The sequence below is a fragment of the Halichoeres trimaculatus genome, unplaced genomic scaffold, assembly GCF_033239565.1.
Source record: "Halichoeres trimaculatus isolate MK-OKI-2021-1 unplaced genomic scaffold, fHalTri1.1 fHalTri1_scaffold_5, whole genome shotgun sequence".
In the NCBI taxonomy this organism is placed as follows: Eukaryota; Metazoa; Chordata; class Actinopteri; order Labriformes; family Labridae; genus Halichoeres; species Halichoeres trimaculatus.
This window is the reverse complement of record NW_027437183.1, coordinates 15,834,536-15,848,282: the sequence shown is the minus strand read 5'-3', so window position 1 is coordinate 15,848,282 and position 13,747 is coordinate 15,834,536. Positions and strand designations below refer to the sequence as shown.

At 41.6% G+C, this 13,747-nt stretch overlaps 1 protein-coding gene across 6 annotated transcripts in view; it reads left to right on the top strand.

The window, feature by feature from the left end:
* The window catches only part of ccser1 (coiled-coil serine-rich protein 1), a 123,709-nt gene extending 110,507 nt beyond the window's left edge, over positions 1–13,202 (top strand). For 4 of the 6 annotated variants that reach the window (XM_074670299.1, XM_074670300.1, XM_074670297.1 and 1 more), the window contains exon 11: positions 8,396–13,202. In XM_074670299.1, coding sequence (XP_074526400.1) covers positions 8,396–9,169 — 774 coding nt within the window. In that variant the 3' untranslated portion in view covers positions 9,170–13,202. The remainder of the gene's footprint in view (positions 1–8,395) is intronic. The other 2 variants (XM_074670301.1, XM_074670302.1) reach the window with 2 other exon arrangements.
* Positions 13,203–13,747: the final 545 nt, after the last annotated feature.

Below are 13,747 nucleotides of genomic sequence, written 5' to 3'. Positions count from 1 at the left end.
TATGTCCAAGGTGACATGCCTACATGGATGTTTGAAGCTTAATGGGTAATTGTGTTGCGGGTAATTAAGGTTTTATGGCTTAAATTAGACATTAAATCAGGCAGCCAATCTAGCTGAGCCAAAATTAGAAGCAGTACATGACCAGCTTGTGTTTCCCTGCATCATTTGAAAACAGTAGATGTGCTTAAATAGTTTTAGACACAAATATACCTGTGAATGGTCCAACAGAGAGGTAAAGAAAAAAAATTCAAATGTGATTTCAATTTGGAATTAAACCCGTTCTTTCCTGTCAAAAAACAAACCTTCTTACTGATGTCTTTTATGTACATAGGGAGCTCCTGCTACTAAACCTCTCACTGAACTGCATAATTTACATTCAGTTGACTCAAACATCCTCCATATGTTGTTGCACGTTGATGCCACATCCCTCAGACGTATGATTTCTCTTCTGTTTTTCTTTATAGCCTGAACTCCAGCTTTCTTATTACCTTGTTCTTTGATCTTAACTCTGATTGTAACTTCAGACTCTTCTGTCACCTTTTAGTCTTTCCTGCCCCCTGTTGTTTGCCTCATCCCTCTAACTCCATACCCTCGCTTTTCTCCTCCTCTCCTCTCCATCTTTGTTGTTTTATCTTTCCATTACCTGAGTGTCATCCCCTCCTCATATTTTTGACCCATGAGTATTTTTTCCTTTGTCTTTTCTCTTTCATTTCAAGACCTCCTTTCACATTTTCCACTTTTTGCTGCTTTGTGATATTTCCTCTTCTTCTTCTCCTTCTTTCCTTTTTTTTTTCAATCTCTGCCCCCATCTCTCATTTCCTTCCCCTGTCTTTAGTTCACTCACTTTCATTTTCCATGTCACTTCTTTAGCTTTTGGTTTTGGGCAATGTTCACCAAGCATATTGGCACAGGCTGGTGGTCGATGAGTTTCCCCATGGTTTCACACACACACACACACACACATATACACACACACACACACACACACACACACACACACACACACACACACACACACACACACACACACACACACACACACACACACACACACACACATGCGTAGTGCGTGCACAGACCTGTTGTGGATGGTAGTTGATGAGCAATGCCAGACTCTCAGCATCCATACCCATCAGAGCTGCTCAAGGAACCTCATTAGGCCTCCTGGCCACAGCATGGCACTGGCTTCGATACTTTCCAGCTCGCTTTTTTTTCTTAGGGAAGAATTTGAAGCCCTGGGGCTATACACTCCTCAACATCGACAATCACAAGCACTGACTTCAAACCCCTGATCAAACCCAAGTTCACCAACTCCAGTCTTAGGTAACAATCACATTTGATAGCCCAGACCAAGACTGAGATACTCCTGCATTTTGTGGATGTCTTGCTACTGCCAGGTAACATGTAGTAGGCTGTCAGTTTGTTGGGCGTCTGTATGACAGACAAAAAGAATAAACTGCAACTGCTTTTCTAACACCAGACACAGTGCTACCAAAGAATGAATCGAATTTAATTTAACATAATTTAATTTTAAACACCTCCAGGACGAAGAGGTACCCCATTTTTCGCCCAGTCATTTATTTAATTGTTGTTTTTACAAGAATACTATTATTACGATACAAAAAAATATTTCATCAAAGGAGACATAGACCAAAACAGAGCAAGTTATAACCCAGATGTAACTGCATCTAACACTCATCCTAATTTCGTTGACCTCAAGAAGCATCTCTTTCAAGTTTAGTCAGCAGTAAGTGCAGGTACTAATTTACAGTGGTTACTCTGGGCTTGTAGGTCTTGATTGCTCTTCAAAACAAGGGCATGGGAGCACCACTGGACTGGCAGTTTGGGCATACACCCTTTACGCAGAGGATATCGTCCTTGTCATAGGAGTTGCCAGTTCAACTCTCAGTCATGGCCTGCACTCTCCCCCCTCACTACTTCCCACGTTTTGAATCTTGCTTCAGCTGTTCTGTCGTAAAAAGGCAAAGTTTCTCTAAAGTAACTTTAAAAATAACAGAGAAATAAAGAAATAAAAGAAAAAGTGAGACAAGGACATAGATGTGTAATCACGTCATCAGCAGAAAAACACAACATTGTGTATACATCATCTCTTTACAGGCTGTTAAACTTTGTATTGAAGGAATAGGGGAGGACCAGGTATAGTTCCTTGTGGAACGCCAAAAGAGTTTTTTGACCTCATTATGCACAGAGTCCATGTTTTATTGTCTGCTAAAATAAAAACAATACAATATCACTTGCTCAGTTATGTTGGTATCAATGTTTACTTGTCTGTAATGGAACAATGGTGACTGGCTTCTCAAAAGTGGCTTAAAGTCATCAGAGGACATTATGGACTCATTTGCATTTTGATTACAAAGAGTTGTCGCACTGGCTCTGCTCTCCAGGTGCTTAGCAGAGACTGGGGGGAGAGTAGGTGTATAGAGAGTTCTGGATCTTGCTGTTTTGCATTAGATGTCAAGACAAAATAGTTATTGTTTGTGTGCACAATCACAGCAGTGTCCTCTGAGAACAAGGGCTGTTGGAGATCTTGGTTATCACAGAGGTATCAAGCTGGCAGCAAAGGTTAATGCACCCCTGAAGTATTCACAGTACTCACAGGAGTGTTTGAAGTTGTGATGTATGAATGGCTACAAAACCTTCTTCTTTTCCCTCAGGCTGTTGCTTTGAATAAAACTGTGTTCTCCTTCTAAATGTATTTGCTACAAAAAAAAAAAGGCAAGAGATGACACGTAATAATATTTAGGCCTTAAGCCACATTGATATGTGGTGGAGGCTGTGTCTGAGATATTGTTAGGCTAAATATTTATTAAGTTACAGACTTGCTCTTCCTTGTTTGATACTCAGTAAAACACCACACTAATGTACACAATTTTGCACAAGTACAGTGACACTGTGGAGATTGGTAGCACTGTGAGTCGATTAACTGTGCAGTGCATCACATTAGTGTCCCGCCTTTCAGTGTACAGCACTGAGGTCTGCTGTGTGACATATAGCCAGCTGCTTGGCAGTTTACTGCAGTGTTCTCTAGATTGACAGCTGGGGCAACGTAAGCTTATTTCTGAACCTCTACATCCTTCTTCATCATAGGAACCCAAGCCCCACCAAAACTGTCAACATGAAAAAAAACTAAAAACAAAACAAAAACTTCCTGCATCCCTCCTTCCCCCTTCTCCCTCTACCTCTCTGTGGTCTCTAGACCGCAGTAGCGCACCATCAATCCTCCAGCTGTCAGGCTCTGCTCAGCCCTGCCTGTCGCTGGCATACTTAAGCATTGTGTTACATAACCAAGAAAGAGGGAAGAAGGGACAAAAGGGAGGACAGCGTGGTGGAGACATGAAAAGAAGGAGGTAAGTTAGGAGTGAGGAGATACATTAAGAGATAAGTGAAGGGAATAAGAGAGAGTAAGGGAAACAGAAAAGATGTGTCAGTGGCTATGTTTGTGCTCCATGTGGACCAATACTTATGTTTTGAGACTTTCAATGTAGGCAGCCTCAAAAACGTAAATACCCTTAAGGCAGAAACGTTTATCTTGACCATTTGAATTCACGGCAAGGGAAATGTCTGAATTTTACAGATGAAGAACTGGCAAACACTCATATTGGCTGAGCTTATTAAATGTACTCAAGTATATAGAATGTATAATACCAGTCAAACTCTACGGTTTTTTAAATCTCAGTCTTTGTTTGGGTCTTCAGTTGCACATTCTGCCTAGTCTATGAAAGTAATAATCCCAAACCCTTATTTCATTAACTTTTAATGCCCTCTCTGCTTGTTCTAGTGGAAATTACCATTTCTGTCCGTCGCAGATCCATGACCGTCCTGCACAGAACTTCCTGAATTAAAATGTGCCCCCTCTGTCATATTATGCAATTTCAGTTTCACATTAAAAACCAGACAGACAGATGAGATTGAGATTGGGATGGCAGTTAAAAAAAGTTGTCGGAACTCTGTTGGGAAATAGTTAGGAGAATCAGGGGGAAAGAGGGAAATAGAAAGCTGTGAAATAATCGAGTTGAAGAGAGGGATGGGAAAGCAAAGGAGCTGCCATGGGCTGCTCAAGAGACTGCCTACCTACAGTATGTGTATTGATGGAAGAACCAAGTTCAAAGCAAAGGTGTGCTTTGGCCTTGAGACACAAAGCTCGGGCTACAGTTTCACATCATGTCTGATTGTTTATCTCAGATTTATCTACAAAAGTCTTGTAGTTGTGCACAGACTTGGTCAGGGATTTTTATTTGATAGATCGAAGTTGACACCCTTTTTCTCAGAACTTTTATTTTTGTATGGCTCTTTAAATGATCTTGATGTTGTGCCCCAGAAAAAGGGCATTGTTTGTCTTTTCAGTCAAGGCACAACAACACTATTATTATGGTTAAAGAGGCACGATGAAATTTACTGCAATTTTTTTTGCACCTGGCCTACTTTACCTTTCTGTCAGACTGGGTCTAAATATGCAAACAGATATAAATGAGACTGTCTGCTGAGATAAAGGCAGACAGGATGAGGTGGGATGGTTTGGGCTCACATATCACTGTGGGAAAATGTATTTGATTATACTCTAAATAGGATTTAGAGTACCATCTGTGTGGGTGTACTGCACTGTTTTTATTGTATCTCCACTGAACACCCTGACGTTTCACACCTTTGGAAAAGCAGAGAATTACTTTGTTGGCAGAGCATGTAGGTGTAAAGGAATATAAAGAATCCACATTGAAAACTTTTAACTTTCTAATCTGGATGTGGAAAGTTTTGGGGTCAGATGGATTCAGCCCAGTGGCCATCATTAAAATTGGGTGTGTGGGTAGAGAAAAACACAGCTGGTGTGTGATCGATGGCAGTTACTGCACGAGTACTTTGATTACATAGCCGGTGTACCCGCTCTCTGATTTTTTCCCGTTTATATGCTTATATATAATTTGTTTGAGAGGAAATAAATCTCCCAACTCCTCTCTTCAAGTCAAGCGATTGCAGCATTGTATAGGATGTTTTAGTGCTTCGAGTAGCCCTTATATGCAACTTGGCCATCAACATATTGCTGTCTTCTTCACTGCCCAATAAAACGAAGGTTGCAGAAGGGCCACCCTTAAATCACTCTGATTTAACTTTGTCTTCTTGTGTGTGTGTCTGTGCCTGTGTTTACAGGACTGTGTGTGTGTGTGACTCTCTAAAGTGTTTGCTCACACAGAGAGGCCAGTCCAGCGTGCTTGCCGCAGAGCGTGTACTTGAGAAAGGACACCTGAGTTTGTAAATCTTGCTTCCCCTTCTGTTTGAGTTCCTCTGCTGCCTTTTTCCTCTACATATTCTTCTTCATCTCCATTTTTAATAACCTTCTGACCAGTTTCTCATCTTTTTCTTTTTTTTTTTCTTAATTTGTTTACATCATTCTTTCTTTGAGTTTGACCTTTTCCTTTTCCCCACCTGTCTGCCCTTCTGATGTACCCACACATTTTACATATCGCTCCACTTGTATTTGAGTTGTTGTGTCTGAGACAATATTTACATTTTTTTTGTCTTCCAAACTTGGATCAGAAGTGTCCTTTTGATACGGAGCATATGTCTCCATAACAAACTCTTTGTGTCGTGTTTGGTAATATTCATTTTTGAGTTATCTGCCAGTTTGGGTTTTACTGTTCTCTCCTCACCTTCTGTTGTTTTCTCAAATGTCTGAAGGTGGAGAAAAACCAATGCAGACTCTTCTTTTTTGGTAAGATAAGCGATTTAGCTCTAATTAAGCTGTCCCACGTAAGACTCCACAATCATATTGGATGCTCTTCACTTTGGCAATTCCCTAATGTATTTCCACTGCGCCTCTATGTAGAAAATTTGGCTAGATTGGAAATTCTCACTCCTCTTAATTAGATGAAGGAAGCTGCGAAAAGTCTTGTAGTGTTTATCCAGCCATTAGAGCCCATTAGAAAGCAGAGACATGCTCCCCGGGCTCTTTAAGTAAGCTCTATAGACAATGACACACTGTTTGATGTCTGGCAGAGTGCTCTCGTGTTGTACAGTTGGGGATAAAAGGACAGAGACAAAGCTTTCAAAGTGCAGATTGTTTGGATGTGGTCAGATTTTATAAAAGCAAGTATTAAATAAGCACATCAGGTATTGTCTTTTTCCTACTGCAGGTAAGGGACTACATGTATCCTCTCAGTATTAATGAATTCATTTTCTGTCAAACATGTGGATGAACTAAACAGTGTAAAGTTGAGATGAACACTTGATCTGTTGTATCATTTTGAATTCTATTTCATTTTCTGTTGCTGACCTTGTTTACTTATCATATTTACCTCCCTCTGTCCTCCATACTGCCTCAGACTAAATTAGAGCCTGGCGCAGTCACAGCTAAATCCTCATAGAATCCTTTTACACTTTGAAATGCAAAAAAAAGCCCAAAATAGCAACTCACTGTAAGATATTAAAAGTCTGCTGGTGTTCAGAGCTGGGTTGGAAACTTCCACGAGCCAATGCACAGATGGAATTTCCCTACCACACAGCATAATTAGTACTGCTCTCTTTTTTATGAAAAAAGGCTGCTTTATTAAATGTAATCTGTACATGTAGCTCCTCATTAAAGGGTTGTATCAAGTACAAAAAGGGTTTGAATATCACTGACCCAAAATGTAACATAATTAGAGCTGATTTGTACTTTCAAATCCAGCTGTATAGACAGCACTGAGTAAAACTGTGGCTGCTGGAAGCTTCATGCACACCTCAAAATGAGATAATACTACTCTGGTAGATGATGAAAAGTGCAATATACACACACCTGTGGCACCCAATCGATATATCATCCAGAAAGTAGAGATAGAGATGTTACATCTTATCTTAAGTGTCCAAACTCTGGGACACAATACACCTGTTTAACACGATCTGTTTAAACTCACCTCAACAAGTCGATAAAGTTCATGCTTCTCAGAGTTTTATTCAAGCAGCCTGAAGAAAAAATCAACACCTCATCTCAGTGTTTAGTTTTATCCTTAAATGCTTGTGAAACTTTGGCAGCATCTCCGTGTCTAATCAGCACAGCTTTTCATGCCAGTTTCTTTGTGATCTCCCCACCATCTCTCCCCCCTCCTCTTATATAATTTGATGTCAGGTTGACAGTATTAGCTCATGAATAGAAAGCATTTCAGTGAATTAGCGTTGCGACTGTATCCCTGTACTTATTCAGTTAGCTGTGTTCTGGCTAATTACATTTCTACCTCTCACACCAAATGGCTGTTGACAGCCTGGGCTCGGTAATGACATTACTCTAATGTTAATTTGTACGCACAAACAGGAGGAAGGATTAACACATTCACACATGCATGCACAAACATGTAAATGAACACAAATGTTGCAAACTCATACAGGATGTGTACATGTAGAATTACAGACACATGTTAAAACAGAAGAGCACTGCACACTGGAGAACACATGCTAACACACACACACACACACACACACACACACACACACACACACATACAGCCGTTGCGTCTGCAAATGTCAACTCAGCTAACTCTCCCATGGGGTTCAGTGTCGGATGAGATTCTGTTATTCTACTGAACATTGAACACTTGGTGCTGTTGTGCTTTTGGATTCGTGTGTGTGTGTGTGTGTGTGTGTGTGTGTGTGTGTGTGTGTGTGTGTGTGTGTGTGTGTGTGTGTGTGTGTGTGTGTGTGTGTGTGTGTGTGTGTGTGTGTGTGTGTGTGTATGAGAGAAAGAGACACAGAGAGAAATGGGTTGGAGTGGGGTGGGGGGCTGTGATAAGATATGTTGCATAAGGGGGTGCAGTGGAGTGTGATAGAGAACAGGTGGCTCCAGTTTCTGCCATCTAGCATTATGTGCCATCTTCCCTATTGTGTTGTGTTGTGTGTGTGTGTGAGTGTGTGTGTGAGTGTGTGAGTGCATGTATGATAGCAAGTGAAATCCTGCTGCTTTGGGATTGGGGATTTGTGCATACCCTGAGTGAATAGCGTCATACATGCACACTACCTTGCCCTGCTTCTGTCTTCATCTGTGTGTGTGTGTGTGTGTGTGTGTGTGTGTGTGTGTGTGTGCGTGCGTGTGTGCGTGTGTGCGTGTGTGTGTGTGTGTGTGTGTGTGTGTGTGTGTGTGTGTGTGTGTGTGTGTGTGTGAGCCTGTTCTTTAGTGAGCAGGGTTCCGGTTGGTTTAGAAACAATTAGAACAAGCTGCAGGAGCTCGGGGAGATCGTTTTCCAAATGTCACCCAATTAACAATCTTTACTGAACACACAGTTTTGCGCTACTGTTCTGTCTCCCTCCCTCTTTCATGTTCACTGGTTGCCTCCCTCTTTTTTCAGTCCAATGGTTAGTTCCGAGAAATAACAGGTGTCCTTAATGTTTGTCTTTTTTATGTTTCCTCTTTCAGACCAGTCATCCAGGCCGGTGGTCAGGACACGGCAGCAGCAGCAGTCTGGCCCAAAGGGACCGAAGAGCAGCTCGGGGAGTGGGGGGAGCACTAGGAGGGGACCCCTCTAACCAGCACTTTTCCCACCACCACCCTTCTCTGCACAGCCGGCCTTCCGCGTCTGAACGACACACTGCCAGGGAGGAGCGTCTGCGCTGCCAGGGGGCCTTGGCTCAGTCCACAGCTCCCGGTCTGGCTTCAGGCTCTTCCCTCCTGTCTTCTGCCACCACCACAGCGTCAGCCTCACCTGCTCCTCCCTCTCAGCTTCAAGTTTCACAACCAGGCACACATCCTAATCAATGCACAGGCGCCGGATCAGCAGCTGCTAATCACTCTTCAATTCCATCTCTGTCCTCCAGGCAGCCAGAGGTGGTGTCCTCCTCTTCTGAGTCCTTAACTCTAGCAGGAGGAGGGGGAGTGAGAAGAGGAGGAGGAGGTGAGCATCATCATACGAGCCATATTCCTCGTGCAGTTGGGGCCAGCTCCTCTTCCAGCCTCCTCAGCCTCGCAAGCAGAGGGAGCCCCTCTCCAAGTATCTCATCAACCGCCCAAGCCTCCCCTCCACCACGTACCCCGTCCTCCGCCTCCTCCTCTTCATCGTCCACGTTTACAGGTCGTTTAGGACAACCGCCCCGAGGCCCGTTATCTCTGCATAGCTACAGTCGTAAAAATGTCTTCCTTCAACATTCCCTACATACTTCTGAGCTGCAGGCACTGACGCAAAGAGACAGTTGAGGGAGCATAAACATTACACCATCTCAGCCATGTGCAGCCATATCGACTTCTGTGACAAAATGTTTGACTTTGAGGAAAAAACTGCTGCTTCTTAAGTGCAACTTTCTTGTGTTCCACTGTTCAAACTTCCTCCAATCATCACCCGCATGTGCTTACAATCAGAGTTGTTTCTCTTCACAATCCAGCCCGCCCCTTTTTCTGACATTTTGTTCACGGATTTTCTCGCTTAAACACTCATACGCAGGGTCACACTCACACACTCGTGCACAAACACTCACACACACACACACACACCTATCAGGCTGTGGGTATGAAAAGGCACTCACCCGTCTGTCAGAACTCCCACGTTGTGTCATGCTGACAGTTTAGATGTGCTTACGCCCACAGACGCACAAAGTGCACACAGACTCACAACCTCGCACACAAACTCACACACACAGGACTGGTAGTCACACACACCACGCTCTGATACACGCACTCACACAGAGACATCATCTGTGATATCTCTGCCTCACAATCTGCACAAATAAGAGAGCGATAAAAACTGAGTAAAGAGAATGAGTCATGTTGTAGTGTGCGCACTGAAAGGGATTTATTTTTTATTCATTTATTTAATCATTTGTACAAGTTTACACCATGTGCTGCTTCAGGAACTTTGGGACTGATCTTAAATTGTGCTCCATCCTCTCACATTGCCAAATCATGCATCAGATCAGCATTCCTCTATGTCTATCAACGAAAACTCTGACAAAAAACGTATTTAAGATTCATCTATGACATTTTGACAGCATGCTTTTTAAAATGTAAGGAAAATACAGGTGAGAGTTTTGTACTACAAAAAAATGGGACCGTGACAACTTTTTAAAGTCTTTTAATAATATTTCCATGTCAGCTTTCACCTTGTGAATTCAAGAAGGAAATCAATCACACCATCCCTGCATTAACATCCTTCTCCTCACATAAATAATGCATTGGTTTTACTTTTGGCTGAACACCGAAACATCCTTTTTGTAGAATAACATTGCTGCAATATTATCCTCTATATATAAAAGAAGCAATGTGTGTATGTGATGTTAGATTAGAGCAGTACAGGCTTCAAAATAAAGAGTTTTATTCCTAATGTAATACCTGCCATTGAAATAAATCACCTTCAATGACAAGATGACATGTAGATAACGACTGTAGCACTGCTGAAAACACACACCGTACAAAATCCACACACATCAGACAATAAGACTGAGCAGAACAAGCATTATGTATTTATCCAAACTGGAATGAAAAAAGTATGAGCTTTTGGAACGAAGCCTGTCATGTCTTGTTGAGAGCTGGGCATTGAAGAGGAAAACTTACTGGTGCTTTGCTTAGATGACAGCATCAATATCCATTTTAAGGACTCAAAAGGAAATGCTTCAGAAACTGGCATTACAGCTGGCTTGCACATTTCCTGTGACAATTTTTCAGAGGCAATCAAGTGAGTCGAGTCAGAGTTTGTTTTCTGGAAGAAAGTGACAGAACAAATATTGCACACAAAGTTGTCTTTTTGATTGAATATTGACAAAAACATGGTTTTACAAACTATCTCGTTTGTGAAACATCAGTGTTGAGTCTTTTTTTATGAACTGCTGTCAATTTCTTTTATGTTAGCGTTTTTTTAAATGTCTGATCTCATGTGGCTGGTTATCTGAAAAACAAACCCTGCAGAATCAAATGTGGTATGTTATGGCAAGCGTCGATGCTTTGGACAGTAGGATGCACATTTTCTGAATGAGATTTACACGTATTGTAACTGCCACGCTCCGCTGACACGTACATCACTCACACTCTGTTGAGGAAATATGTAAGATTTTAACAAGCGAGAAAACCTGATTATCCAGACTGCATTACAACCTGCGTCTTGCTCCTGATGAATACACACAGACCCCCACTTATTCCCAAAATGCTTTGCGGTAAACAAATCTTGTAATGTCACTCAGGAGAGATGGGGGCCTGCCCTGTTGCTGTGTACAGGCTCCAAGTTTAGCGCTTCAGGCGACTACACAAAATGTTAGATTCTGGAGAAGTTGTTGACCTTGTCTGCATCTAAACGGCACCTGGCTGAAGGGGAGTTGTGTAAATTGGTGTGTGTGTGTGTTGTAATGTACACCTCATGAAGCAAGGACCCTGGTAAAGGTGAAGAAAAGCCTGAAGAAACAGCTCTGCTCCCACCAGTGCCACTCTCCTTCTTTCATCCTCTCTTCCTGTCCTCGCTCCTGCTTCTATCGTATCTGTTTCCCAGCATCCCTCTCCCCTGCATGCACTCGAGAGCTCCTTTTTTGTTTCTCTTCTATTTTTCAATCTGTTATCTCCTTCCCCTTCTTTGTCCCAGGTCTCTGCACCTCTCTCCCCCTGCTTGTATTGTCAAACAGTGTGTCTGCTGCTGTGGCTCTCAGTCCTGGGCTCTGGAGCGCTGATGATTTTCATTCCAGCTGCCTAATCGGGGAATAATTTTACACCTGGTGAAGGCAATTAAATACCTGGTAGGGGAGACAGGCCAGCAGTGATGTGGCTCCTGAGGACCTGGACTGAGGACGCCAGCTGTAATGTGAACTAAACATTCCCTGCTTGATATGTTTACAGGTGCCGGTAACCAAGGGTTGCCTCTAAAGGACAGCTAACAACCTTTTTCAATAAATGCCACATAATGCACTTGACACCATGTTAAATGTCACAAAGGGAGCATTTGACCCCGTTTGCACTGCCCACATAAACGTTAACTTTTCGTTGCCTTGTCTGAAACAGCTGTGCTCAATTCAACTGTGTTCAAATCGGGAGAAAATAGAAAACAAAGTTGTCTTCTGTTCACGTCAGATAACTTCAAGGGAATGCTCTTCTTCTGGGATGACAGTTAAAATGTGACACGAGGTCTTTTAAGGGCATTTTTCTACCCAGATTTTGAATATTACTGCTGGAAAAAAAGGGTCTGCAATCATGCAAAGCACTCACACCACCCAAACCTCAACTCCTTACTCTACTAAGAAGCATTTAAGACGCTACATTTCAGTTTTTGGTGGTTTATTTATTGTTTTTTTTTTGCCTTACTTTTATTTATTGCAGTTTCTCAAAAGTTTTGTGGCACTAAAAATAAGAACAGAAATTGGGGTAATAACTGTGATGGAAAGACATTAATAATCATGATCCTAATGAATCACAGATTTACTCTCATTTCTTTTTAATTTGCTCACTGTAATTAAGTTTTTCTTTCTTAATGAATTACTGTTGTAATAAAATTGAAATGTATAATTGTACATAACTTGTCATTATTGTTGATGTTTGTCAAAGAACACAGGCTCTTTGCAATCCTGTAAATGACCATGTACGCTGTTTGTCAGCACACATCAGATTACCAGAAAAAGAAGAGGAGATTTTGGCAAATTGCAGAGAGATCTGAGCTGTTACCAAAGCGTTCCAAGCAATAGTTACAGTTCAGCAAACCTGATCAATTTCATATGTAAAGGCCAGTTGACTTGCTCAACCTTCACTCCTCTTTTAAATCCAGCCTTTGCACTCAGACTATTTATGCTTGAGATGACTTTGAAAGACGTTAATTTGCATTTTTTTCTCTTTTTTTCTGACTGTGTCTGAAAAGTGGACAAAGGATGATGATAATCTGTTAAAAGCTGCTTATTCACATTAGTACAAAGTTTGTGTCAAAGTCTATCAAACTTTTGGGTAAACTTACCCTGTGAGCTTCTGAGTGAGCCTGTAAATTCATTTTCTGTCAGTATGTGAAGAGAGAACAAAAACCCCATCTCACTCCATAGAGTTGTTTTTCTGCTTTCTTGTGTCCTGTTTGACAGTTTTCAAAATACATCTGTTGAGCAAGAGTTGTTTTATGGGCTTATCTTTTCTCAAAAACCTCACAGTGTGTGTTTACCCAAAGTGTTTCTCTTCAGTTTGTGTCCAAGATTCTTTTTTTTCTATCACCCTCACGGTTGTTTGTTCATATGAAAAGTGTTTTATCAAAAGATTTTTCTGTCCATTGTCTCCTTATTGTTGATACTTAATACAAATAAAATGGAGGAAACCTTTGAGGGGATATGTGGTCATGATTTGAGATTTGATTTTTCTCCACTAAAAGCCTTTTCATCATAAAATAAGGTGTGCCTGTAAAATAACTGGGACGCACTGAAGCAGCCAGAATGAAAGATGGATTCTGCCACCAGAAAAAAAGAGCTGTGTAATAAAGAAGTGAATCTACGGGGCCTCGGCTCCGTCTCTCAGGCAGTGTTGATCTCACTGTACAAATCTCCAAAGAAAAGCATGAATAAAATCAAAGACTGAAAGTGGAACGTACAACAAAGTCATGAATAAAATAATCTTAGGGCCATCACACTGAAAGATTGAGAAAAAACTTTTCCCAGCTGGAACATTCAAGTGGTCTTATAAACAGCCAGAGTGCAGACAGAGGTAATTTTACCTTATTTGACATTAGCCGCAAACCCATTTGAGTGAGTTTTAGTTTGGCAGACCATAAAGTAAGGAAGTATTTAGCAAATCAAAGAAGTTAGAATGAGCCTGCGCCCATGCATGTGTGAGTGG